Consider the following 27418-nt stretch of genomic DNA (forward strand, 5'->3'; position numbering starts at 1 on the left):
GCAGGAGGAAAGAAAGGGTGTTGGGAGGAGAGGCGGACAGAAATAGGCAGAGCAGGTGGGAGTGGGTTCGTGATAGAAAAGGCATTTGGAAAAGCAAGCAGGTAGAGGAAAAATAAGTGATGTTCTATGAAAAATCCAAGCAAAATCCAAGCAATGAAATACACAATTTCATTTCACTAAGTTTAAAAATAAAGATTTCCAATTAGGTAAAGTAACTTTTAAGAAAACAGAATTGCATTCTTCAAGCCAGTAAAGCCAAGAAATTCATCTGTACGGTAAACACATTGATTGGGTTGCAAGCAAAGAGTAAGTATCCTTTGGAAAATCAAATCTGAAGTTTAGTCATTTTAAAAAAAAGGAAATCAGGGAAAGTGAATTACACAGATGTGTCTACTCAAAAGAACTACTTGGTGCCGTTAGTTGGGTCATAATAGAGCTGCTTTTGCTAAATCGAAGACGGTCTTTCAAACACAAAGCATTTTTGACACAAGGAATCTCCACTTTTAGTTGAGTTAATTCAGGGTTTCAGGACACTCTGGCTTTAACTTACCCTTTGCCCTTCAGAAAAGCTGGAGCAGCCCTAGCCAGCAGTTTGTTCTGCTCTACTTCACTGTCCTCGGGAGGAGAGCTAGTTAATAAGATGGGAAAGCCAAGAAGAGGGTAAACACAGCAATGCATTCAAGAATAGAACTGGCTACAGACACTCCCAAGTCTAGATCCAAGCTCCATTTGGACAGCTCTCTTGGTATTTTGAAATGTTCAAGATGTTTGCAGATTTCCACAGAGTCGAACTAGGAGTAGAAACCTGGCCCGAGAACCACAGTTGCAATTACACAACCATCCATGATCCACGGGCTGACCTCTGCAATTTGTTTAACAAATAGATTGCATTGCCTGGACATCATGAAAATCCATTCAACATTCATTACAGACTATCATGTCAACAGTCGAATAGTTCACGAAATCCTGCCAGCCTTTTGATCCCACTTAAAAAGTATACTTCTCCAGCCTTCCTTATTTTGTCCAACTTTCTGAATTGAATACACACTTGAAAATTACCTAGTTAGGAGACCGCTGTCATATTAGAAGTGCTTTACCACTCCAGGCACAAGTCACCTGACCCTTGCTGAGAAGCTGCAAAGAAAACTTCCAGAGAAACAGAGAAATAGACCTTTGCTCCTTATAAATATATATTCATCTTCCCTGTGTCTGTAACTGGTGACTAGAATCCCATCATTATAGCAAATTCTTAACATTTTAGGTTCATTATGAGGAATACTCATTTTATTTAGTAATTTAAATGCCAGTTTGAGAAGTTTAAAGTGTAGTTTTATTAAGGGATAAATAGAAATAGAAATAATAATTCATAAAGTGTGGCCATGCCAAAGTGACCCAAGATCTACTGGTCATGTTTCACTGGGAAAATAGTATTGATTGTTGGTATTACAATTGTACTTGTAATGTGCTTAAAGGGAACTTGCTCCTTTGCAGGTTAAGAATTTTTTCCCTGTAACACTGGTGGACCTAAAACTATCCACCCACCCCTTTCATGGTGAATACAAAAATTAACTGTCTGATTTGTTTGGTGGCAAGTTGTTAATTTCTTGGATTGAAATTACGAGGTCTTATCAAAAACTTGCCCAACTTTTCAACAAGTTCTAAAATGTATGTACGTATTAAGATGGCTTGTAAAGTAGTTAAAATCTTAAAAACTTTATGAGTTTTAAGGATTTATTACAAAGTATCACTCTTTCAGACCATGAAGCACACACACACACAAATACAAATGTGCAAGTAAATATCACATTAGGATTATGCATATTGTGATTAGAATTCTTGTTTTAGTATTGTATGTACTATAAGGTCGCTGGAAAACTTAAAAATAAAATTTGATTTATAAAGCAAATGTCTAGGAGAGAGTAGGCACTCATGTTTGTTGAATGTGTGATCTCACTTAGCTTTTCAGGAATGCACCTATTACTTAAAACTACACAAATGGAATTGACTTTAAGAATGAAATGATTAATGTTCTAGGAGAATTTAATTTCTTGATGAACATAATGATCTTTTTTTCCAGCATTTTGATCTTCCCCTTCTAAGGTGATGAAACTGTCCATTAGGACAAAATAGCCACCTTACGTCACCATCATTGTTGGTATTTTCCCATCATCCCACCAAAACAGCATTCCAAACCTTGTCTCCTGAAGCATATCCCTCTGTATTCGTTATCCAGTAACTACAGTCTCTCTGCTGCCCAATTACCACCCTCCCCAACTTTTTGTTTTAGAACTCAAGATAGATGTACCTATTATATAACTGGTTTCCAGTCCCTGCAAGACCACTAAAAACATGGCGTGAAATATCAATAATTCTTCCTTCCAAACGTAACTACTTCTGCCCCGTTATGCTTTTTGTCCCTCGAATCCCAGAAATTGTGATGGTATTTCCTTAAATCAAAAGCCTAATAATTACACAGGTACAACTTCTGGTGCTGAATGCACAAGAAGAAAGAAAGGACCACTGAAGAAAAGAAACACAAGAGGATCAACCGTGAGGATGCGTTTGCCACCAATTACTCCAGTGAAGTCTCACAGGAAGAAGGTTATGTGTGCGCAGAGCCCCAGGAGTGCATCCTGCCACTTGGTCATTGCCAGGCACTAGCACAGGAGGAAGTCTGCTGATTTCAGGAAACGAGCAGTGGCCCAGATTGTCCTTTGGTGGCCTTATTCTTTTCCTCCTAATTCTTTGAGCCCCTCTCTCCTTCCCCTACTCCATTTGCCTGTCTCCCCTCTTCTCTTCCTTTTCTTCCTTTCTTCTTCTTCCCAAATCCTTTCCTCCTTCAAAGGGAGGAGGAGCAGACATTCTATCTGCATACATCTCTTTTCATTTTGTTGTCATTTTCTTTGCACTGGCCCTTGGCAGTGTGGGTTTGAAGAAATCATTAAAATTCTTTTATGTTTTTTCTGCCTCCCACATGACTTCTTGGGAAAACCAGTTCTTGGAAAATATGGAAATTACACTCTCTGCATTTATGAGTTTGTGGAAATATACCATTTACTTCACTTTGCTACAGCTCTTAGTATCTAGGGCCAAGAGCATTTCTGACTTTTGGTACTCATTGTCCACATAGTTTCTGTACTTCCTAGAACTAGTCTCAAATTCTCAAATTCTGGGAAGCCAAAAATATAACCATGTATAGAGGAAGCCAAGTTCATGATGAAGACAAGAAAAAAAAAAGCCACTCTTTCTAAATGAAATGGATCAAGAACTTACAGAGTCCACAGGAGAGGCAGATTTCACCTAAGGCTTGGGTCTATAAAGACTTTTCATGTGAAGTATCTTCACCAGAATTTCTTTTGTGGCTCCCAAAGAGCCCGAGGAAGGAAAGCAGAGTGAAAAACTTTTCTCCTGAGTTGTGAGGAGACTAACAGTATATAGTTTATTATCATTTCTTCAAAGCAATATACACTCACCATGTTTTACAGACTATACTAGATTTTTAAACTTTCATTTTGTAGCTTGGCTGTTTGTGTGGAGAAGTTAGGTCGTATTTCCAATTCATTGTGGGCTTTGGGATCAGGCACATTAAAACCTACATTCTTCCCCTGAAATAATGCTTTCGGCATGTCAGTGTGCAAAAATGCAACAATGGCTTGCACACGACTCTATCTGTAAAAGCCTCTCCTTCTTCTACATGCCTTGTTCTCAAATCAAAATGTGTCCTTCCTTTTAATTTCTGAAGGTGGGAACTAGTTGGAGCTCCTCTTGACCATGTACGATAAATCCTTTCTAATCTGAGTCCCGAGGAAAAGCAGGGTCACCATCTCTAAAGCTCTGTACACATATCTCTTTTTCTCACTGTTTCTTTTTTTCCCCCCACCAGGTCCTTGGCATTGTATAAGTTCATTCCTCTGTGCACACACTAACATTAATGGCTGTGGTGACCATCGTACCCTGGAGGGTATGACAAGGTAAATCTGAAGTTTATGTGCTCTGCTGGAAGAAAAAAAGGCAGGAAATATTCCTTTAGGTTTTTTTGTTTCTAAAAAATTTTGTATGTTCTTACTAATTCCTTTTCAGACTTCTGGAAAACAGCAACTATAAAGATAAATGGCCTTTTCCCAAATTTTTTCATATGCACACATACAATGATAAAATGAGTTCTGGAACAATAGAGCAAGTTCAAAATGTCTCATATTTATTTATTTAAAATTCACCTTCGGTTTTGAAGGGTGACAACAGGTGTCAGTATTTTTGCTGAAGCGCAAACATTTTTGGGGTGGTCTAAGGTAACGTGATCACACAGAAATGTTCCCTGGAGTCTTGCTTACACCTGAAATATGGTTTTAAAAGCCACTTTTGTTTATGCTGTGTTACTATATTAGCCCTGGTCAAATATTTTTTTTCTTTTATTAAACATGAAAATAAAAGAATTTAAATAAAAGTCCTGGATGTAGTCTCACAGAGCAGCAGTATTACATAAACAAATTATGTAAGGTAAAATAATTCTTATCACGATGGTTAAATGGAAAATGATATGTGAATAATGGCAAATTAAAAACAGATATATTCATTTTTATTGATTTTAAATAACTGATAACCTTGCGTGGTGTTCAGACAGGTGAAGCATGGAAGTTGGTCCCTTCTGAAGTAACTGTTAATCGTGAACAAAATTTTGCTTCTCATGTATGTATGTAAACACATGCACACATATAGTGTATAGCCATACTTCTACGTGTGTACACGCACACTTATAAACATATATGCTCATAACATATATGAACATTTAATGTGCATGTTCACATACGTGTATATGCACATACGGCATTGTTTATATATGTCAAAACTTACTGAATTGTGCACTTATTTTAAATATATTCATTGAATTGTAGGTCAATTATATCTCAAAAAGCTGTTTTTTATTTAATTTCTCTCACTATAATTAACCCAGACTAGCAACAAGGGCATTAAACTAATTTAAAAACCATAAAAAAGTGTCCACAAGTCAGTTTTGTCGAGATAATTTCTGGACAAATTCTGTTTTCCTTTCCTTCTCTAGCTTTCCATATCTGAGATCTGAGACAAACCATCTGCCCCCTACAAATCAGCAAACAAGCATAAAAAATAGCTCAGTGTTTCAGCGGGAAAATTAGTTGTCATCAACTCAGGCTGGCATGAAAGCCAGACCATCTTTTAAGCAGGTACTGTGGAGGAAATAATAAGAATTCTTAGGCCATATGTGATTCACTACATTTACTATGTCGTCCCCCCAGATATCATCAAGCTGTGTCAATTGCATTTTAGCCAAAAGAGCATCTAGAAAAGTTTGCTGGGTGCAAGGCACGCACAGAGAAGAACTAAAGCAGCCGCAGGAAGAGAATAAAGCTTACGGAAGGGCGGAAGGGAGGTGGCTGCAGGTGTAATCACGCACTAATAGTTTTGTACGGAAACAGAGTGGAGTGTAAAGACCAGTGTACTTCCAATTTGAAAATAAAACTAGCACATTAGTGGAGCTCTGGGGCTACATGGAATAAAGAATTAACTTCAAAGAGTAATTATTTCAAATTTCATGAAATTTCAGACAACATAAAGAGTGAAAAAGAGTGAAGAAACCTTCAGGGTGGTCGGCTTATAAGTTTGTCTATTTTACGATGCTGATTTATAAATGTATCTATTTTCCTGACTGGAAAGGATGGGCTTTAATCTTAGAAAAAAATGAACCATGGAGAAAACGTTGATTTTCAGAAGCCAATTCAATGCCTTGATTTTATTTCAATTCACTTCTGATTACCAAAGCACAAATGCTTAGAATTTAGTGTGACTGTTTTAAGTCTGATGAACAAATCTGGGTTGTGAGGCAAAGAATCTTAGGATAAGCAAAGTGTTTGAAAAAAACTGAAAAAGACACAGTGGATTAGCCTTTCTGTGGTTGAAAACCCAAACCAATCCACCAACTGACCAATCAGTCGACCAACACAAATCTCACAAATGCTGCTCCACTGGGAAGAATCCAGATTTGCGGAGTGGTTGGGGTGGATGGTGTGCCTTCCCCATGCACGTAACTGAGTCTAATATGGTATCAGTTGTTAACCAAATGTCATTGTGACAAACCAGAAACCAGCATATTAGATTGTGTTTGACACACTCTATGAATCACAAGCAATTTTCTGGTATTTGGGAGAGCGACAAGATCTGGCTATATATATAACGGACAAAGTGATTTGTGAGCAGTTATTAATTTAGAGGTTGCATTTGTGAAAATATACGTGAGACCTTTAAGAAATGGTTCTAAAATTGGAGGTAAAAGAACGTAGCCATTCACACTTTTACTATGTTGTTGTGGCTAATGAAAAAGATGGCCGTAAGTAAAGAAACTTATTTTACAGAGGAAAGGCCTGGTTAACTTTCTCCCATAAACGAGGCAAGGATTTTGACAAGGTGATTGGGACTTTACAAAGGGGGCATGATGCCAGCAAAGATAGTAGATGCAGGGGCTGAAGGTGGTGAAGGGGAGAAGGGACCCTTTGGGCCTGGCAATACTACTTACAATAATGACAGTCTATGTTTCATAAGCTTAGAAAATGTTGCTGCCACACCATACATGGCTACTGGAGCCTTTTCCTAGTGGTGATGATAGACTTCCACTGATCCAACATTTTTTCCCTTAAATTGACGCATTTATGAGAAAATAATCTAGGTTTAGGGATATAGTTATGATCACAAAAATGCATGAGGTGAATTAGCCCATGAATTGGGTCCTTTGGCCCACATTGTACCTAACTGCGCGCGCGCACACACACACACACACACACACACACACACACACACACACGAAGACATCAAACATTTAAGGGAGAGCGCCTTTGAGAATTTCCTCTTTTCTTTTACATAAGGGAAAAGTGAATCAAGTGCACAGCTAGAAAGGGAAATAAGAACCGGGGGCTGTGGCAGATGGTGGTGGTAACCAGAGCTATACACACTCATAAATCTGTGTGAGATGTATTGCTAGGGTGTCAAAAGACTTCAAAGATATACCCTACTGCCTTCTGAAGATCAAAGTGGTATGCTTGTAAAGGACTCTAGGTGAGTAATGCCACGGGTTTGTAGAGAGGATTCTGCAGTGGTGATTTCAATTCATCCTTGTCCTGCTTTATCTTTCCCCAATCTGTCACAATACGAAAGGCCAAAAGCTCAGGCTAAATAAAATACCTGTGTGCTAAAGCTCCCTAATTTCTTAATGCTGCCTTAACACTGACCAGCGCCATCCTTGCTTGCTTAAGTTTTAGGTTTTATTAGATTTTAAAAAGCGCAGTTGGGTTTGGGCAGGAGTGAGGGCAGAGCTCTAGGTCATATCTGTTTGGTTCAGTTCCAGTTGTGGGAAGAACAGGACCTATAATTTATGCCTACATTTAGCATGACGGGTTTCCATCGACCTTCGTGTATGAACGTGGTTAAGAAATAAACAGTGGGTCACCAACCAGCATTATCAAGTGATAGAAATTAAGCATTGAGGGGCGCCTGGGTGGCTCAGTCGGTTAAGCGGCCGACTTCGGCTCAGGTCATGATCTCGCGGTCCGTGAGTTCGAGCCCCGCGTCGGGCTCTGTGCTGACAGTTCAGAGCCTGGAGCCTGTTTCAGATTCTGTGTGTCTCCCTCTCTCTCTGCCCCTCCCCTGTTCATGCTCTGTCTCTCTCTGTCTCAAAAATAAATAAACGTTAAAAAAAATTAAAAAAAAAAAGAAATTAAGCATTGAGAGCATGAAGTTCGTTTTTAAATTGCTACTTTAATAGGAATCAGGGGCACCTGGGTAGCTCAGTCGGTTGAGCAGCTGACTTCGGCTCAGGTCATGATCCTGTGGTTTACGGGTTTGAGCCCTGCATCGGGCTCTATGCTGACAGCTCGGAACCTGGAGCCTGCTTCAGATTCTGTGCCTCCCTCTCTCGCTGTCCCTCCACTGCTTGTGCTCTCTCTCTCAAAAATGAATAAACATTAAAAATATATATATAAAAAATAGGAATCAGACTGCCTGACCTGGGGGAAGAGTGGTCCAGACTTAGTAGGATAGTGGATACAAATTCTCAAGTTTTTTACTACAATATGGTCCAGCCATGTGGCATTGTCCTAGTCTTAGGCCATTAGTGCTAAAGATCATTCCAAGAGGCTCTTTGATTCAAGAATCTAAGAAATCACCAACTGGGGTCTTGCAAACTATACAAAAGCAGAGTTTCATCCAAAGAAGAAGATCGGCTTGGTACTCTTCATATATATGCATCTCATGTATACGGGTATGAGGCTGTGAAATCAATTAACATAAGCAGAAAAGAGAGGAAAGAGCTGAGAAGCCCAGTTCGAGTTGAAAATTCTCCACGGAATCTCATGAAATCCCGGAAGACTTCTATATCTCTACTAAGACATACTAGAAGAGGATTTTAGTGATGGAGGAGAATGACTAACAGTCTAGCTATGGAACTACTAACTACGATTAGTGATTGAGCGCTGGGATACTGACCGTGAGCCGTGGTCAAGCTGATTTACATACAGCTTTATGAGCGAATGCTCTTCAGCCACAGGGCTGGATGCACTTATCCCCTCAGGTGACCTGAGGGGTGCAAACAATGAGACCTCATTAAAACCTTCCATGGACAGAGCAAGGCCCACTCAGAGAGGAAAGGCATTCAGTGTACACAGCTTTATTGAACAGCACCCTCAAAACAGAAACCAGAGGCTAACCTCCGTGGTGACAGAAAGAACTGCAATCTTTAAACAACGTTATCTGTGGTTCACAGAGAACATTCCAACAGGACTGAAAATGGGAAAAAAGGGGAAATGATCATAGTTTGGGTTAATGGGTACCATGCACCCTGGAGGAACCAGAACAGCTCAAAGTATATTATAGGGATATTTTAGAGGAGAGGAAGCCATGTTATCCATCTAGACGCATCCACCATAAGCACCGTCCGAGCTGAAATGATATAAAACGACCTTCAGTAAGGATGGGGTCTACCTCTGCTTGACATTTGCAGAATGCAGGGTTTCCTAATAAAAGCACATCTTTCTTAACATCATGGCAGATCTTCCCTAGATAGATGTACAGGCCCGTGTCTCTTACAGATTTTACAGTTTATGATTTTGTTTTGGAAAAGATGGTTGAATATGCTTGTGGCTTTGAAAAGGAGCGCTTAAAGGAACACACAGCGCCTAAACCATGTTATTTCACTGTGGGTGTTCTGCAGTTCAAGTGCATCCTCATTTCCCCTTGTTACAGACCTGCTTAATTTAGAGGGGGGGGGCAATACCGCCAACTACAACATTCTATTTATTACTCTAATTACAATTATGGGGAACATCTTCATCTCCCGTTCCTGCTGATGGGCAAATACAGGAACTCAGGGAAAAAAATCAGCAGTGTTCTGAGTCTCATTGTCTGCAAACCCTCACTTGAATGTACCAGGATATTACAGTGAAACTGGTACTTCAGAAACCTCGCCAGGGGAAAAGGCTGATTATGTTCGCTTTATGAAACATGAGGTTGCTTTTTTCTTTTTTTTTTTTTTTCCTGCTGAAAGGCATTTGAAATCTTAGGTTCATTACTCACTCCACTTTTCCTTACCTTTGTTTCTGCTTTCCTGTGAGCCTTCTCCATGTATTGATAAAATAAGTTCCTGGTACTTTACTGGTGAGATTTGATCAAATGATTTGGAGTATCTCTTGACCCTGCGTATTTATCAAGCTAGCTCTAAGAGAAGTATTTGCTTCACCTGTTCTTTGCTCACATGGGAGTGAATCTTTGTATAAAAAACAGGAGACCCTTTTAAAAAAGTTCTTGTTATAATCCCTGAAATCACTTATGTGGAAACTATACTTCCAAGTTTGATCTCCAGCTTTTAGCCCCAGGAACTCCAGAGTTCACCAAATTTTGAGAAGAGATTATACCATGTTTCAGAATGTACGTAATAAATTTCCCATTGCATCTTGAAATTCCAATTCCCCGGCTTAAATGGGCCATTCCAAGTGATACAAAGGTGACTTTCTCAACGAGATGGAATACATGTGTGTTGATCATAAAACTTAAACATATCCCACATTCCTACTGTGGGTGAATCGTAAATGCAAGTTTCCAGAAGTGACATTAATCCCAAAAGCCATCCCAGCCATCTTCGAAAGCATCCAAATGAGCGAAAGTGAAAACTTGTGACAGATATTTACAAACTAGTTTCAAACAGTCATCTTCCACACTTGGCTTACATTAGAAAATTTTTCTTAACCCAGAATTAGGGGTCATTACCAAAGAGAGGGCTTATTTCATAATAAGATGGGAACTTACCTCCTGGTAATGAAAGGACTTCCTGAGGAGGGGACAGAGTGGGAGAAGAGGGTGTCATTCATGCTGGTTACAGGTCTGGGTGGCCTAAAACGAAGCACAGTGTGGGTGGAAAGTTAAAACAAGTAAAAGTCACAAGTTAAAAACTATCCACCATCTCTCCAGGAAAAGGGCTGCAAAGATCAGAGATCTATCATCCCCAGGATCAACACAAAATTTTGTATTTTGCACTGAAATTATTTAAGTGTTCTGGGAAGTTACATTTCCTTGAAAACGTGGATGTCCATTAACAATTAGGAGGAAGACCTCTGGATGCCATAGGAATATTTATCCGTGAGCTTTGAGTCTTGCTGTTTCACTGAGTCACATGCTTGAATGGAGCAAGGACTCTGGGGCAGCTTCAGATCCACTGTCTTCTAAAAGGAGAAGCTCTGAAAAATTAATGATAAGCAGAATCTACATCCTCTTGGAAAGCAGAGGATTCCTGGGGCTTCAGAAGCTTTTCCTGTGCTCCGCGTGACAATGGCCCTTTCTCAATATACCTGGTCTGGAGCGACTCAGTTGCAAAAGCATACCATGCCCTATTTGTTCTATGTGAAGATGCTGTCAAACACCACAGGGTTTAGTGAGTTTCTATTATCTGGATGTTCCGTATAATAGGGCACATAGTGCAAGGCATCCCATAAACTTCAGTTCTTCTCATATGATGAGAGAAAGAAAATAGGGTTCAGTATTTCTCCGAACTGTACACGGCCTCAAGCTCCGACTACACGGGGTCTGCCATTCCAACGGTATTTTTCATTATCGCCTGGCATTCTGTCCCTATCACTAAGGTCTTGGTTCAGGCAAAGTGGTAGAGCTGAGATGCCTATCTCATCTCCAAGTGGTTTTTAGTCTTATGTTAGGTTCGCTGGAATATGCTCTATGAGATGGAATTGAGAGTTCAGAATATGGATAATGAGGCAAGGCATCATTTTGAGTCAGAGGACATTTGATCTCAGGGTAGTTCCATATTTGAGTTTGACGGTGCAGAATTCTTGAACACTAGATATTAATCACAGTAGCCTACAGAATCTAGTTGTGTTGGCTTGATCAAGAGACACATTTGCAATGGTTTAGTTTCTACCTTAGGGAACCAGCTGGTGTTGGATTCCACAATGCAGAGATCCTGGGGAAAAGGTAGACTTGTTTGTCTCAGTGCGTTTATGGGAGTGGACGCGATGCTATAATTTTGACAGCACTATTTGCAAAAATTCACTGAAATTTTGGTTCCCGGTACTTGGTGCTAAACAGTATTCTAAGATTTTTAAAGACATTATCTGTTGGATGAGGTCAAAATAGCGCTTAACTATTTTATCTACTGTAAATACATTAGCTGGAGTTTTGAAGACTATCTTAGCATTTTGCATTATTTATCTAGGATGTGTCTTGGCCCACATGAGGCTAGTTTAAAACTAATTCTACCTTGAGCACAACACTTTCATTTCGTAAGAAGGATGTTAATTTTATGCAAATGTCCTATGTGATTTTTGAAAAGTTAGGTAAATCGGATTTTAAAACAGTAAGAAGAATGAAATACCTGCATTGTTAACTTTGCAAGAAGTTTGAAACTATCAACTTGACCCACGTTTCTGGTTCTCTTTTGTCTTTTTTAATTTTCCCTTTGTGCTCTAGCTCCAGGAAATGAGAAAACAAGTAGAGTTGGAATGCTTTTTACCGAGCCTAGTAAATTTACTCTATGGAACCTGGCCACCGCAAAGCTGAAACTGCAGTTTCTTAGCGAATGGCTTCATGTTTCAGGTTCATCATGGAAATGTTGAACTTGGGACACAACTATAACTAACCTTGGCACCAAATGGTGGCTGTCAAAGGAACTGAGGCTCCTATTTCCTCCATAATCAAATGAGAAGTTACTTTACCTAATAAGTAGGTCACGCTGGGAATTTTAAACGTATTTATTCTTATGAACAAGAAATAGCTCCACAAGATAAAGTCACAGGGATCTAGTGCAAACTTTTCCCTGTGGACGAGACCTTCACAGAGGACGTTTTTATAAAATTGGCATTTGTCTTGTGAATGGAAAGTGTTCAGCTGAAGGCAGAATTACCTTTAAAGTGGCCTCACGTTACTCACTTGTTTTGTGTCTCATAACCACTTATGATTATAAGTCTTTATAAGCACACAGGGGACTATTGAACTACTTACCAAGTATCACTTTTGGCAGCAAGGAATTGAATAGAATAGAGACTGTTAATCATGGTAAAATTGACAAGAAATACAATAGCTAAGAACAAATGCCAAAATACCAAAATGTCACCACTTGAGCAGCCTTATGTATCTACGATAATTTAGAATAGCTAAATGAACAGCATATTTTAAAATTAGAAGTCTTAGATACCCCTATCCAAAAAACAAAAAGAAAAAGACATGGGTATCTATTTAGGAAAAAGACATTTGAATAGTAAATGAGAGAAAAACGTCTAAAGTTAAAAACAGAAAAGAAATTCTGGTCTAATATAGATTGGGCATTCTGCGTGCAGAATTTCTTGTATGTTATTTCAATAATGAAATATTTTCTACAATTTGCATTTTAAAGTTGAGACATTCACCCTGGAAAAATATATTATCAGTGAGTATAGATCACTACTTTGATTAGAGGACTATTTGGAGAATCTGGTTAAATATATGGAACTTTTTCCAGAAAAAGGCATATTAGTGGAGAATTTTAAGAGAATCCTGAAACTCTTCAAGGAACTCAAATTGTGCAGAGATTGCCCTCAGTTAGTTCATTGAATAACACATCAGAAATTAAGGTTAAAAGTTTGTTTACTCATTAGCCAATTAAATAACACACACACACACACACACACACACACACACACACACACACCAGGCCGGAGCATGACGGGGTACAGGCTTTGTGCTAGGTAATACTGCAGTGTGACTGACCATGAAATTTATTTCACTCTGCCTCACTTCCTAATTTTGTCTCCAAGTGGGAGGAAGCATTCCTAATTCTGTTCCACTTCAAAGCTCTTAGAGTCAGGCTGTTCACATTCACTCTCTATTTTCCTTACACCCATCAGCTCTGATTGAACGTTGTTCTCTGGGGTGAAACTCTTAGCCAGGCTGGTAGGAAATGACTCCATGGCAGAGGTCAGACAGCATAGACTTGCTCTCACTTAGTTTTATTCTTTTATTAAAAACTTAGTGATTGTCTCTGGCTATGGGAAGAACAGTTGAGATCTTAATAAGAACAGCTCGTATGAGGTCGTTTTCTGCAAGTGATTGGCCCTTTGGGATACTCCACAGATTTATTTACCCCTGGCTTATTTTCAGGATAAAATTTCCAAAAATAAGTTAACCACATTCTACCTAATTGGTTTACATTAGTTTTTTGGATGCTTAGCCCATGCCCGCAACAAAAGCCTCCAGGCTGTGTGTATTGCTGAAGGCAGTGAACCCTCAAAACACACTTGGGAGCAAACCAGACAGAGCCTTGTAGTATTTACATAAAGCCATAGACATGTCACAGCACCAATCATTTGATGATATTTGCTTAGGTCCATCAGAGGAAAGAGTTACTACTTTCATAAAGGTCGCATCCATCACGGCATCTTTAATGGGTCATATTCTGAACTGCCTGAAGCATGGACATTGCCCTGGTGGATTCCTAATCTTGATAGGTCTGATCAGCTCAGCTCTGGATGTCAACAAGCAAACATAGGCCCTGCGGTGCAGGAGGTCCTGCTGAATGGTGCAAAACAAAAAGGAGTTTGTATAGAGGGGAGACCACCTTTTCTAGAGCCTTTCTGACATACCTTTGACTACATAATTCCTAACTGGGCACGGATGCAGACGATATGCTTGTTTCTTCTTTTCAGCCCAAGATAACACCAAGGAAGAAATATTTTCTTCTACTTCAGCCTCCCCTGTAATCTGGCCATGCAGGCCTGAGAGAGGCTCCCAGGCATGAGGCTTCTGGGGGGTGGAAAGAATGGGTGGTAGCACTCTTTCCTAGCCCACTCTCTACCCACCAAACTCACAAATACTTTGGAGAAAGAATTTTTTAGTCTATTTTTGGATGTTCTGATGAATTTTACCACCCGACTCTCCCTCTTCAACCTTCCCACGCACAGGTCATGATTCTTCTAAAGTTGTGTAGTTTAGGATAAGACAATGACAATTTCTAGATTTGTTGACATCTTTAAGATGACTGGCTCTGCAGATAAATGCAGCAAAGAGTTTTTATTTTGGGGACCCAAAGCACACGTGATATTAAGGCTTAGTGCACCTTAAAATTTTCTTAAAATTAATTCCATTGATTGTTAATGTTCAATTATAAAAACTCTCTCACATCTATATTTTATAATGATGCTTTTTGAATATTTTCCACCTACAGGTGATTTACATTAGTGTTGCATACTTTACTTGCACATCAAGACAGAAGTACTGTATACCCCTAGAGTAAAAATTATAATCATGTTATTTTCACTTTCTTTTTTTTTAAATTAAAATGTAAAATGTGGTCCCTGACAACAAACATGAATTTGCCTTGTATGTATGTGGACGTGTGTCAATGACGAAAGACATCTTTTCATCTGGAGGGCAGAGATACTCACACGATGTGCGCCAAGTTGAGTGGCTTCTCAGGCTGGTCAGGGAACATGGGGTGCAAGGGTTCACGGCTGGAAGCACAGCTCAGAGACTTGCTTAATGCATTAGTTAGCTTCTTAGCAGGTGATTTCTGGAAAGGAGAAGAAAGGTAGAAGTGACAATAACTAATATATACGTAGTATTTTATGAGATGATTTGCTCTCACAATAGATACTCGTTCACTCACTCATTCATTCACTGGTTTATGCATGAAGTCTTCTGTGCGTGTCTACTCTAAGTCAGAGAGTTGGCTCAGTGCTGGGACTAAAGTGCCGGGACAAGCCACCAGAGTACCTGCTTCCTGCTGCTTAGTGTTAGCAAATGCTGTGATAAATGGAAGCAGTCATTGTGCATAGGACATCTGAGCTGGGACTCAAGGGACCAGCAGGAGTCCTTCTGATCAAAACTCAAGGGATTGAGAAGGTAATTCCAGATGGAGGAAGAAGAGACCCCACTCTGGAGACGAAAGCAGAAGGCAGATCATTGAAGTCCTTCTATGCCACATCAAGGACTGTGGTCTTTATCTCAGATGCAGAGGGAGACAATGAAAGAACTTAAATCATAGAGGTGACAGGGTCAGAGGTGATTCTAGAAGGATTGCTCCTGCTTAAGAACAGAAAATGATTTGGGAGGAGATAGGAGTGGACGTAAGAAGATGAGCAGAAGCTTTCACAGGCATCCAGGTGCAAAATGTCTCAGGTGTGGCTGGATACATCCAGTAAAAAGGAAAAGTGGAGCTTCAATTTGAGGCTTTAGGGTTTAAAATTCATGTTCTTTCCAGAGCATCATGATCGCTCTTTTTCATTTAGACCAGTAGGATGTTTATCTTAAAATCTTCCAGCCAAATCTATCAAAAAGAATCTATCACACTTAATAAATCTTTATGCCAACTTTTCCATGAGAAGCCACTTACAACTTTGTCGCCTTCTTTTACACACAGAGCCCAGAAGTGGCAATACAATGAAGTGACTTTTGTCTTCATTATTTAAAAGCTAAGTGATAGGGGCATTTAAGAAGTCCCTCTTCTTCTGCTAGGAGATATAATTCTTAGAACATTTAAAACGCAGCCACAGCAACAGCCCTTCACCCCCATAAACACTGGAGCCTCTTTATCCTCTTGAGGAGACTGATTCTACGTTGGAAAGACATTGCCCTGCCATATAATTTTAAGAGCCCACGATCCCTAAGAAAGAGACTCCCAAACTGACTTTAGTATTTATATAAAACAACAATGAAAAAATGCTTAGTCTTTGAACACTAGCCCTCCAGGATCTGAGATAGAGCAAGTTTGAAAATTGGTAGGCTGCTGACCATAAGAAAATAGAAAGTGTTTTTTCCTATCTTCTGCACTAAATTGTATTTCATGATCTGTGTTAGTATATCCATCCTCAGCATGTGACATAACCAACGGTAGGAGGTGGCATCTGAACTGGCATAAAGCCCTCAGTAGACGATGCCTTAGTGAATCACTGTGATGCCTTGAATTCACAACCTGACAGATGCTAGAAAAAAAAGTAATATATTTACACTGAATCTTGGTTCCCAATAATAATTCCTAGAGAGAACATTCTGATTTAAAATGCATTTTCTGAAGACCTCCTTTATAAAAAAAGAACAGTAAGTTCCTCTTTAATAAAGACTATAGGTTAATTGAAATACAGAAAATACAGAAAAAAACTCAAAAGAAGTTTGCATTTTCTTTTAACGCAGAAGTGTTCCAAGAGGGGTTGACAGGTCTGATGGTTCATGCAACAAAAACCAACCCATATATAGAGCAATACTTTCACAGAAGTACAAAGAACAACATCGGGGAACTGATCTTGGAGTGTAACTGAGACACAGGTCAGCCAACTAAACTGCGTGAACAGCAAGCTCATGGGTCAAATTCCTCCCACACATCCATCACATGGACAGATACTGACAAGTCATTTTTGGCAAATTGGTCACTCACACTATTTACAAAAAGATGATTTGCTCATATAGGCACAATCTCCCCTCCTCCAAAAAAGTAAAAAAAAAAAAAAAAAAAAAAGACGCGTGGCTCACACGTCTTTCCTTTATGCTCTAGTCGCGCACTTAACAGAACTTCGGAAACCAAGAAAAAAAGAAACAAACAATAATTTTTAAGCGATTCCCACAAACAAAATAAAACAAAAATTGGAAAGAGCCTTAACCTACTGTGAAAAAGAAATTATGTTCCAGAAGGTGCTTGGTCAGTTGTTATCTAACCCAGTACTGAGTTGTCTGTATTCCAAGAAGTAACATAGTTTGAGTCTTCCTATAGTTTAAGTCTTAGGAAGCGACCCTGGATTCAGATACAACAATTAAGACATCCCAGGGAGGTGGGCGGTGGGACGGAAAGGAAAGGAAGGACTGTTAGAGAAGGTAGGTTTGCTCTTTAATTCTCTCCCCATCCTTGATGTTCCCTTGCATTCTAAGCGACACTCATGCAGCCAAGTGTGTGTTGACTGGACCTGGCCTTACCCATGATGTGTACTCTTTCATTTGGTGTTGGTTGCTATGGGAACCACCGGCATGTCCCCTCCAGAAGCAGTCCTGACAGAGCTGGTAATTGTGACACTGTTGGCATCGGTAGCGGAATCCCATCATACTCTCGCTGTGGCAGTAAGAACATTCCACCGGATGGAACACTAAGGGGGGTAGTAAATGGAGAAAAAAATGAGCAAATCAGAGTATGAGCCAGAATAAGGAAAAGTACAGCCGAATGGGAATTGCATTGTTTTGCTGTCTGCCATGATTTCAGATGATAGTCAATTTTGCCTGAGAGAAGCATCATGTTTATCCCTGGACTCTCGCTGTCCTTTTCAAGCATGTGTGTGGAAGGTGGAGGAAATGAAATGGGATAGAGGATAGGTCTTCTTTTAATACCAGATTTATGCAATGCCATTTGCTCTTTTGCTCCCATCTCTTACACTACAAGAATATAAATTCCCCAAACTGACCCGTCTTTCCCCCAAACTGCTCTCTGTCTCTAGGAGACTAGCACAGCTCGCTGGAAGACTCAGAAGTACAATGATGAACACAACGGACTGTCGCATGGGTAGAGAGCAAATGTTAGAGAAATGGAAAATGAGAGGGAGAAAAAAGAAAGGGATATGAGGGAGAGTAGAAACACTGGATGAGAATGGAATTTTTTTTTTTAATAATGGAGTGGCTAATGGGCTTATTTCATGAGTGACATTGCCTCCATTTAACATTTTTTTTTCTTTCCTGAGAGGCAGATGGACAGGCAGATGCCCAAAGAGATGTGTAAATTATCTGAATACAGTTCTAATTCAGGTAGTTCGAGAGACGCTTCACTCTCATTGGCAGACAATTTGAATTATAAAGCAGGTGAGGTAAAATACTTGAGACTTGAAGCTAACAAATAATCAGATCCAAGTAACTGTCTACATGCTACCAAGCAATGGCCTTTGGTCAAGTTATTTATGTAACCACAATCACCGAAAGCTTCCATTTGAAGCGTATAACTACAGAGGAGCAAGGTACCATAACCTAATTTCTTTCCATCTCCTCCACCTATTCTTGGCCAAGTGCCCAGGAACAGTCAATGCCATGAATACCAGTATTGGAAGTTCATGCCTAAACATAACGCTATCATACTAAAAAATGTTATATTCATTATTGAAATTCTTCTGCGGCTAGAGCCAGTCTACAGCCACACTCCACTTGTAAGTGAGAGGCACACAGCGAGATTTAATGAGTTTATGGAATTGACTCTCCTAATTTTGCAGTGAGCCTCTAATGCCTTACGGATCAGGGAGAAAGGGTCTTTCGAAACTCAAAACGACTAAGCGACCTTGGCTTAATAACTGTAGACTTGAGAGAACAATTTCAATAATTTTAAAAACTGCCGTAGCTCAGTAGTAACTACTCACCATTTTCTACATTTGCCAGCCGATGCAGAAGGGGCAGCCAGACCAGACACTGCGGGGGAGGGTCGGACATGAGTGTGTCCAAGAAACCGTTTAAGGTGACCTTTTTCTACATCAAAAAAAACCCACAAAAATTTAGAACAGAGAATAATGTGAATTTACCTGCTGTGTACATGCCCTTTGCGACTAAAGAAAGAGGACATTCCATTAACCTCTAATACATGAAGAACGAGAATATAGTCTAATACCTAAAGAGCTAGTTCTGAATTTAAACCATTGGTTGCTTTAACACTTAAACACACATAGGACTGGATTATCTCCATTGAGGCTGAGTCAATATTGTCATAGGGAGAGCGACAATTCTGAGAGGGTCGCTTTTGTGTATGAGGGGCAGTATGAAAACGGTAAGGAAAGACAAAGAGTAGACTTGCTCTCTACAACTTTACCCAGTCGTGGTAAACCACAATTCCCATAGCAGTCGCTCGGTCTTCTACATTTGTAGGACAACTTCCCTTCTAAACTTTCTCCACTTCTGTAAGTACTAAATACTTCATGGTTAATGTGAATGGTTCTTGCCATACAAGATTAGGAGGAAATCCTGTGAGGAGGGAGTGACCCTTCGTTGTTAGGACAGTCTACAGTTTCAAAAATTCTTTTTCCCTTCTTGATATATCTTTCCTCTTAACTCAGTTTGCATCTGTCTGCATTATCCTGGTCCTTTCTGATATGGAAAAGGAATGGATTTTAAATTTCCTTCAAAATGACAAAAATAAGAAGTTATATGAATACATGATATTATAGCAGGATGAATAACAAAAAATAACAGGTTTATATGCAAAAATCACTATTTTATTTGAAATTTTGAATTGTAATATCAGATGGATGGGGTAGTTTTTGGTTTGCTTGCTTGTGTTTTTTTTAAATTTTATTTTAATTCCAGTATAGTTAACACACAGTGTTACATTAGTTGCAGGTGTACAATATAGTGATTCAACAATTCTATATGTTACTCAGTGCTCATCAAGATGAATGGTACTCTTGGGGCGCCTGGGTAGCTCAGTTGGTTGGGCGAAGGTCATGATCTCACAGTTTGTGAGTTCGAGCCCCGCGTCAGGCTCTGTGCTGATAGCTCACAGCCTGGAGCCTACTTCAGATTCTGGGTCTCCCCCTCTCTCTACCCCTCCCCTGCTCACGCTCTGTGTCTCTCTGTCTCTCAATAATAAATAAACATTAAAAAACAACATGATGGTACTCTTAATCCCCATCACCTATTTCACTCATCCCCCCACCCACCTCCCCTCTGGTCACCATCTGTTCTCTACAAAAGACCCCCCCAAAAAAGAAAGCAATCTTGAAAAATCTTGAAAAAGAAAAACAAAGCTGGAGGTGTCACAATTCTAGATTTCAAGATGTACTACAAAGCCATAGTAATCAAAACAGTATTGCTGGCACAAAAATAGATACTTAGATCAATGGAACAGAACAGACAGCCCAGGGATAGATTTATATCTTTAGATAAGAAATCGGTTGTGAAGAACTATCATACCTTTTCAAGGCACCTATCTGATACTAGTCCTTGTAGTTTCACACACAAAATATTTTGGTACTCTTTAATTAATCTTTTTTATCAGCAGATAGTTACAATGGTAGCTTTCCCTCAAAATACTAGATAGCTTAAGTATTATAGGGTGGTAACATTATTATTAAAAGATATTTATGTAGGGGTGCCTGGGTGGCTCAGTAGGTTGTGTCCGACTTTGGCTCAGGTCATGATCTCATGGTCTGTGAGTCTGAGCCCCTCATTGGGCTCTGTGCTGACAGCTTGGAGCCTGGAACTGCTTTGGATTCTGTGTCTCCCTCTCTCTCTGCCCCTCCTCCCCCTCTCGAAAATGAATAAACATTGGGGCGCCTGGGTGGCTCAGTCGGTTAAGCGGCCAACTTCGGCTCAGGTCATGATCTCGAGGTCCGTGAGTTCGAGCCCCGCGTCGGGCTCTGTGCTGACAGCTCAGAGCCTGGAGCCTGTTTCAGATTCTGTGTCTCCCTCTCTCTGACCCTCCCCCATTCATGCTCTGTCTCTCTCTGTCTCAAAAATGAATAAACGTTAAAAAAAAATTAAAAAAAATGAATAAACATTAAAAAAAGCTATTTATGTAAAGTATAAGTAATGAGACAACATTTTTTAAGAAGTTACCACAATTTGTAGTATCTGAAATAATCCTGTCTTTCAAAATAATTACTTGGAATGGCTTGTACTTTCTCCAATGAAGCAATGCAAACAATTTTAGAATTTCATCATTCAAACTGCTGTTATAGCCAGTTTATGGAGCACAAATATAAACTGGTCTTATTATTTATTTATTTATACTTGTGTTGCCTCTTCTTATACTTAAAAAAATCTTATCCATTTTGATCATGAGACTGGCTGAAAATCACTCCTGGAAGTCTCCAAAAATGCTATTATGATTTCAACACATATAAATTTTTCATCATTGAGGATATATAAGAAAATTATGGAATAAGACAGTCTATAAGATATTTCAAAAGGAACTTTGTGCTGTGGTAACATCATATATAAATCTTATTGAACAGGTAGGTTGTATTAAAATAAAAGACAGTCATCAAGGGGTGCCTGGGTGGCTTAGTCAGTTGAACATCCAACTCTTGATTTTGGCTCAGGTCAATATCAATGGTTGGTGAGTTTGAGCCTCACATAGGGCTCTGCACTGACAGTGTGGAACCTGCTTGGGATTATCTCTCTCTCCCTCCCCGCCCCCCCTTCTCCCTCTCGCTCTACTCCTCCCCCACATGTGCATGCTTAAGTTTTCTTTCTCTCTCTCTCTCTCTCTCTCTCTCTCTCACAAAATAGATAAACTTAAAAAAAGTCATCTAGAGAAACAAGAAACAAAATGAACTATTGGAACTACACCAAAATAAAAAAACTTCTGCAGAGCAAAGGAAACCATCAACAAAACAAATAGACAACCTACAGAATGGGTGAAGATATTTGCAAATAATACATCTGATAAGGCGTTAACACCCAGAATATATAGACAATTACACAACTCAACACCAAAAAACCAAATAATCCAATTAAAAATGGGCAGAGGACCTGAATAGATATTTTTTCCAAAGAAGATATACATATGGCCAAGAGACACATGAAAAGATGCGCAACATCACTAATCATGAGAGAAACGCAAATCAAAACCACGGTGAAATTTCACCCCACACCTATCAAAATGGTTAGAATCAAAAAGACAAGAAATAACAAATGTTGGCGAGGATGTGGAGAAAATGGAACCTCAGGCACTGTTGATGGGAATTAAGTTGGTGCAGCCACTGTGAAAAACAGTATGGATTAAAAGTTCTATTAAAAATAGAACTACCATATGACTCAGTAATCCCACTAGTGGGATTCACCCAAAGAAAATGACAATACGAATTCAAAAAGATATATGCACCATTGTGTTTACTGCAGCATTATTTACAATAGCCAAGATATGGAAGCAGTCCAAGGGTCCATCCATAGAGGAATGGGTAAAGAAGCTGAAAAAAATTAGGCTAATAAACTTGTGTTTTGAATTAATTCACAGTATTTTAACAGTTAATTTCAGTTAAAAGGGAAGACTCACTCTTTTTTTAAATTTATTTATTTTGAGAGAGAGAGAGTGAGAGAGAGCAAGTATGAGCAAGAGAGGGCCCGTCAGAGAGACAGAGAGAGAGAATCCCAAGAAGGCTCCTTGCTGTAAGCACAGAGCCCGACATGGGGCTCGATGTGGGGCTCGATCTCACAAACTGTGAGATCATGACCTGAGCAGAAATCAAGAGGTAGTCACTTAACTGACTGAACCACCCACGTGCCCCAAGACTCACTAACTCTTAAATCAGTAAAATTCAGTATGGTAAGCATTTGTCATGTGCCTTTTATGAGATAGGGAAACAACCTGTTTAAGATATGAAGATGGTTAAGGTAGGAGGCTTTATGTCTTTTGTAAAAGGCTTCTTGGGGAAAGCAATGTTTGGGCAAGAAAAAGGAGTTGGAGGCAAGAAATGGGAGGACATTGGAGACAGAGAAGCACAGATTCAGAAAACGGAGTGGTTGGAGCAGGAACGGAGATAGAAGGCTGCATCTGGAGGCAGAGGGGTGAGCTGGAGAAGGATGGAAGGGCTCTCAGAGTCTGGAAGAAAGGGAGATTCATCCTGCAGGCGATTAGGCTGCTCAGCAGGTGAGTGGCATGGTTAGATGGGGTGTTGTGAGGGATAGATGAGAAGAAACGAAGCCTCCTTCATGTTCTCTCTGTACAGTTTTACCCTGTTGTACTCCTGTATGCATTTTGAGAACCTCTGAAGATGCCTCTTGAGAATGGCATTCGGAAATAGTTTGGAATGCAATGGGGCGTGCACCAAATAAACAAATCCAGGGGCCAGGGGCCAGGGTGGAGAATAATACAATAGGGCAGGCAACAGGTGCTGATGAGGAAAGTGACTGGAGACGCGTTTAGAAGGTGAAATGAGCGGGACTTGTGGACTGATGAGAGCTGCTGGGTGAGGAAGTGGTGTAGAAGGAGGCTTAGGCGATGGAACCGTTCTGATGTTACCAACTCAAAGGGAGATCTAAAGGGGAGCATGCTTCATCTGGAGGCAGAGATGAGGGACCTAAGCTGGCCTGGGGGTGGGGGAGTGGGAGAGGTCAGAAAGGCTGTCTGGATGACTCAACACGGGAGCAGAGTTAGCACTTAGTGTATCAAACCATCCCATCTCTCATTGGTTGTTGTGTACAGTTGTGATTCTACATAAATCCATGACCTGCAGGGATCTGAGGCACTTTCGACCTCCTAGGTCACAAGTAAACAGATGCACGAAGTTTACTAGCCAGGCAGTTAAATGCAGCTTCTCACTAGCTGCTCTGCACCGATTTCTTATTTAAGGGATCCTTTTAGAGGACATTCTTGGTTAGTTTGGATTTTTTAAAAATTTTAAACAAACCTTCAGTTTATGGATTTGTAAACTACCATTGCATCACTCCAGAGAATGGTGCCAGACGTGAAGACTTTCTACGTGACTGGACAGGTATAAACACAGAAACCCTCAAGCACTAAATAGCTTCTCTGCGCTAATTTGTACCACCCTCAGTTAAAACATGTAACTCTGAACCCCTAATGCATCACGTTGTGGGGGATGCAGGCATCCGTGTCTGTCATATTTTGGGCCTCCCTGATGGTGTGTTACACGTGGTATGTGATTCCTTTCTTGTTTCCTCTGCTAGACATTGGAGAAGCTTGGCGCTGGCCCAGACTTACGTTTCATACGAGGCTGAGTGACAATTTGGCCCTTTTGATCCTACAGTGATAATCGCAGGCATGACGCCGAGGGTATAGGGTTGTCGTAAGGATTGCATTGGACAATTCGAGTAAAGAACTTAGCATGGTGCCTGGCTCACGGTCAGGAGCCACCAATTATTATTTTCCAGGTATGCTGAGTTCAGTTCCTGGTTCAGAGGTCAGTTGTCAGAGACTGGAAGATGCGCTACAGTTTATCATGAAGAATTTGTCTAAGTAGTGACTTGGAGGAACATACAGAAGAAAAACTACTGTTTGAGAGATATTTCCTTTAACATGTCCTTCCCCCTGACCCCCCCCCCCCCACCCCCCACCTACCTGTTGAGAGAAACAGGATCTAGCTGACTGTTCTGTGTAACCAAATGAAGGACCTTCAAAAACCGCCGTGGGTAGTTTGAGAACTTCCCGCAGGAACTGATCATATCGTCCATAAACCATCACCCCACTGGAGTCAGAAATCATTGAGAAAATATCTGACGGAAGGGAAAAGGAAAGATATTTATTCATCACTTAAATATTCCCCGCTGTTTCAGTGCACCATATCTGCTGCAAATAATGGAAAATGTAGCAGAATAAGTAATTTTTTTATGAAAGAGTAACATAAAGGTTAATTGTTATGCTGAAGTATTCCTGGCATTGTGTTTCCTTTGGTGTCTTTTAGGTAGCTGATTCTGGAACACAGCATTGTGTTGGATAAAATTAGCATATTTTGATAAGACAGAGAATATCCCATTTTTATTTTAAGGTCAATTATCAACTCATACATCACTCAATGGAAGGAATTTTTGTATATGTGAGGAATCTGCTGACCTCATTGAAACACACAATGAACATTTTCTACAACAATGGGGTATGTATGTATGTATCTAGCTAGCTATTTGCCCATCTATATTATCACAAAAACCTTTGAGTTTTGGTTTAGGGTACTGAAAAATGAAAGATGCAATGGGGATAAGAACATAATGAAAACACTTGATTAACTTCCCACAGAAGCAGAAAACTTTCTATAAATCACAGTGTGCTAGGTGGAAGGTACGTACTTGATTTACAGGGAAGGGTCTTTTGACTCACGCAGTGGAGGGGAAGCCTGGCCTTGGGGAAGATCAATGAGGTAAAGTCAGAGTCCCAGACAGAGCCCGTGTCTTCATTGAACCTCTGTTCTTCCGCTTCTGCCACTACGGGCACTTAGTGATATTAATGGCATAATTTCTCAAGGTACTTTATAATTCCTCTGTGGAAGTCACTATGGGAATGAAAGCGTCTGCTATCGTAGTTTGTCACTGTGCGAGACTGTGACTAGGAGGGTACAGCTGTTGGGACAAACTGTTGTAAATTCACCATGCTGCCTCTGTTCAGTTTGGGCTTAGTGTCTCAAGGTCAAAATGCAGTGTGGGGACATGGTTTTTACACTGCAGTCAGATGTTAAGCACATTACAGGCTTTAGCTGGATTATGTTTTGAGGCTGTGAATTGGCGCTCATTTCCTTCAAATACTCCAGTTCTAAAGGATTTCTACTGTTTCAAATAGTTTATCAATTATGAGGCTAAAGAAAATTCACCCAAGCAACAAAATTAATGTTGTTTTCATTTGCCTTCACAACTGTTAACTTGGTGAATTTTCTCTCTTATGTTTCATTTTAACTGATTAAAAAAAAAAAAAAAAAGCAAAAGAAAGAAAGAAAAGAAAAAAAGTTGCCCAAAGCAAAACACTCTTATGTAATCCCATATATAGAAACTCAAGAATTCCAATAAAAACAGGGAAAAGGAAACCCAGGAAAAGTAAGTGGACTTTCTTATAGGAGCGTAGGAGCTGACACCTTGTGTGTTTTTAGACAGGTTGGTTAACTACAATTGGGACATCCTGACCATCTTCTGGGCTTTATTTCTAGGGCAGGACACAGTTTTGAAAAGTAGCCTAGGCCTTTCAAATCTCCCACTGAAAAAATTTAGACATTTCTAACTAGAGCAAAGGCAGAAGGAGTACCAACACTGACCTTTCACAAACTTGAAGCTCATATGAAACTCCTTTGTGCTGATGAAGTTTTGCTAAGCAATAGCCGAACTAGGGCTAGGTCACTGGGATTAATGGGACGTGGCTGTTAATGGCCACTCTGGTTTTTAAAAATAAACGAGGGAACTCTGAGGAAGCTATCAAAATGATATGTGTGTACCTGAGTCCTGGGCTTTCTGTTTTATATATATATTGTTATATGACTACATATATATATATATATATATATATATATATACACACACACACACACACACATATGTATATAGCCATATATACTATGCAATATGCTGATAATATGTAATATATGTGTACGTAATAAAATATAAGGCTACTTCAAAGATTAAATTAGTTAATGGATGACAAGCATGCAGATGTAAAAGACACAGAATAGTCCTTGGCCCCTAGTACGCAGTACAGAAATGTTAGTTACTTTTACTATTGATTTCTTTTCACGTTTTTTCTGTCATTTACTTCATATGCTTAGACACTGCCTCCCCAATGGGATTGCTCTGTAATGTTCCCAATCATACTCTAAATCACCACTGTGATTTAGACACATACAATAATAGATTAGAAGAATTTACATTCATTGATTCATTCAACTAAAATTCACTTAGCACATACTAAATGTGTAAAATTGTGCTAAGCAATGAAGGTACAGAAAAATCAGGACATAGTTCTTTTTTTGTATTTATTTTTTTAGTGAATTAAAACAAAATTTTATTTTTAAATGGTATCAAACTTAACAAAAAATTGCAAGAATAAGAGTACTCCAAAGGACACTCACATACCCTTTATCCAGATTCATCTATTAACACTTTATTCCATTTATTTTATCATTCTATCATCTATCTATCCATCTATCATCTGTCTACATCTACTTGTCCGTGTGTACATATGTATGTACAAACATGTTTTCTGAATTGAAACTAATTTGCATATATCATGGCCTTTACCTCTGAACACGGCCGTGGGTCCTCCCTAAGAATAAGGGTATGTCCTTTTATGAGACTACAGCAAGGGTTAGCAAACTTTTTTGGTAAAGGGCCAGATAGTAATATTTTAGGTTTTGTGGACCACACATGGTCTCTGTCACACATTCCTCTTTGTACTTTATATAACCCTTTAAAAATGGGAAAACTATTCTTAGCTGATGGGCCATAGCGTGTTGACCCTGGATTACAGTGTAGTTAT

General features: G+C 39.7%; 1 protein-coding gene across 13 annotated transcripts in view; it reads right to left on the reverse strand.

Moving 5' to 3' along the window:
* DTNA (dystrobrevin alpha) overlaps positions 1 to 27418 on the reverse strand; it is a 351322-nt gene that overhangs the window by 49588 nt on the left and 274316 nt on the right. For 10 of the 13 annotated variants that reach the window (XM_049620211.1, XM_049620212.1, XM_049620207.1 and 7 more), the window contains 5 exons: positions 24530 to 24684; positions 18876 to 18981; positions 17461 to 17627; positions 14943 to 15067; positions 10324 to 10407 (listed from right to left, as the gene is read on the reverse strand). In XM_049620211.1, coding sequence (XP_049476168.1) covers positions 10324 to 10407; positions 14943 to 15067; positions 17461 to 17627; positions 18876 to 18981; positions 24530 to 24684 — 637 coding nt within the window. Of the gene's footprint in view, positions 1 to 550; positions 629 to 8508; positions 8599 to 8880; positions 8962 to 10323; positions 10408 to 14942; positions 15068 to 17460; positions 17628 to 18875; positions 18982 to 24529; positions 24685 to 27418 lie in introns of those variants that run through there. The other 3 variants (XM_049620219.1, XM_049620218.1, XM_049620213.1) reach the window with 3 other exon arrangements.

This window comes from Panthera uncia, assembly GCF_023721935.1.
Source record: "Panthera uncia isolate 11264 chromosome D3 unlocalized genomic scaffold, Puncia_PCG_1.0 HiC_scaffold_8, whole genome shotgun sequence".
Taxonomy (NCBI): Eukaryota; Metazoa; Chordata; class Mammalia; order Carnivora; family Felidae; genus Panthera; species Panthera uncia.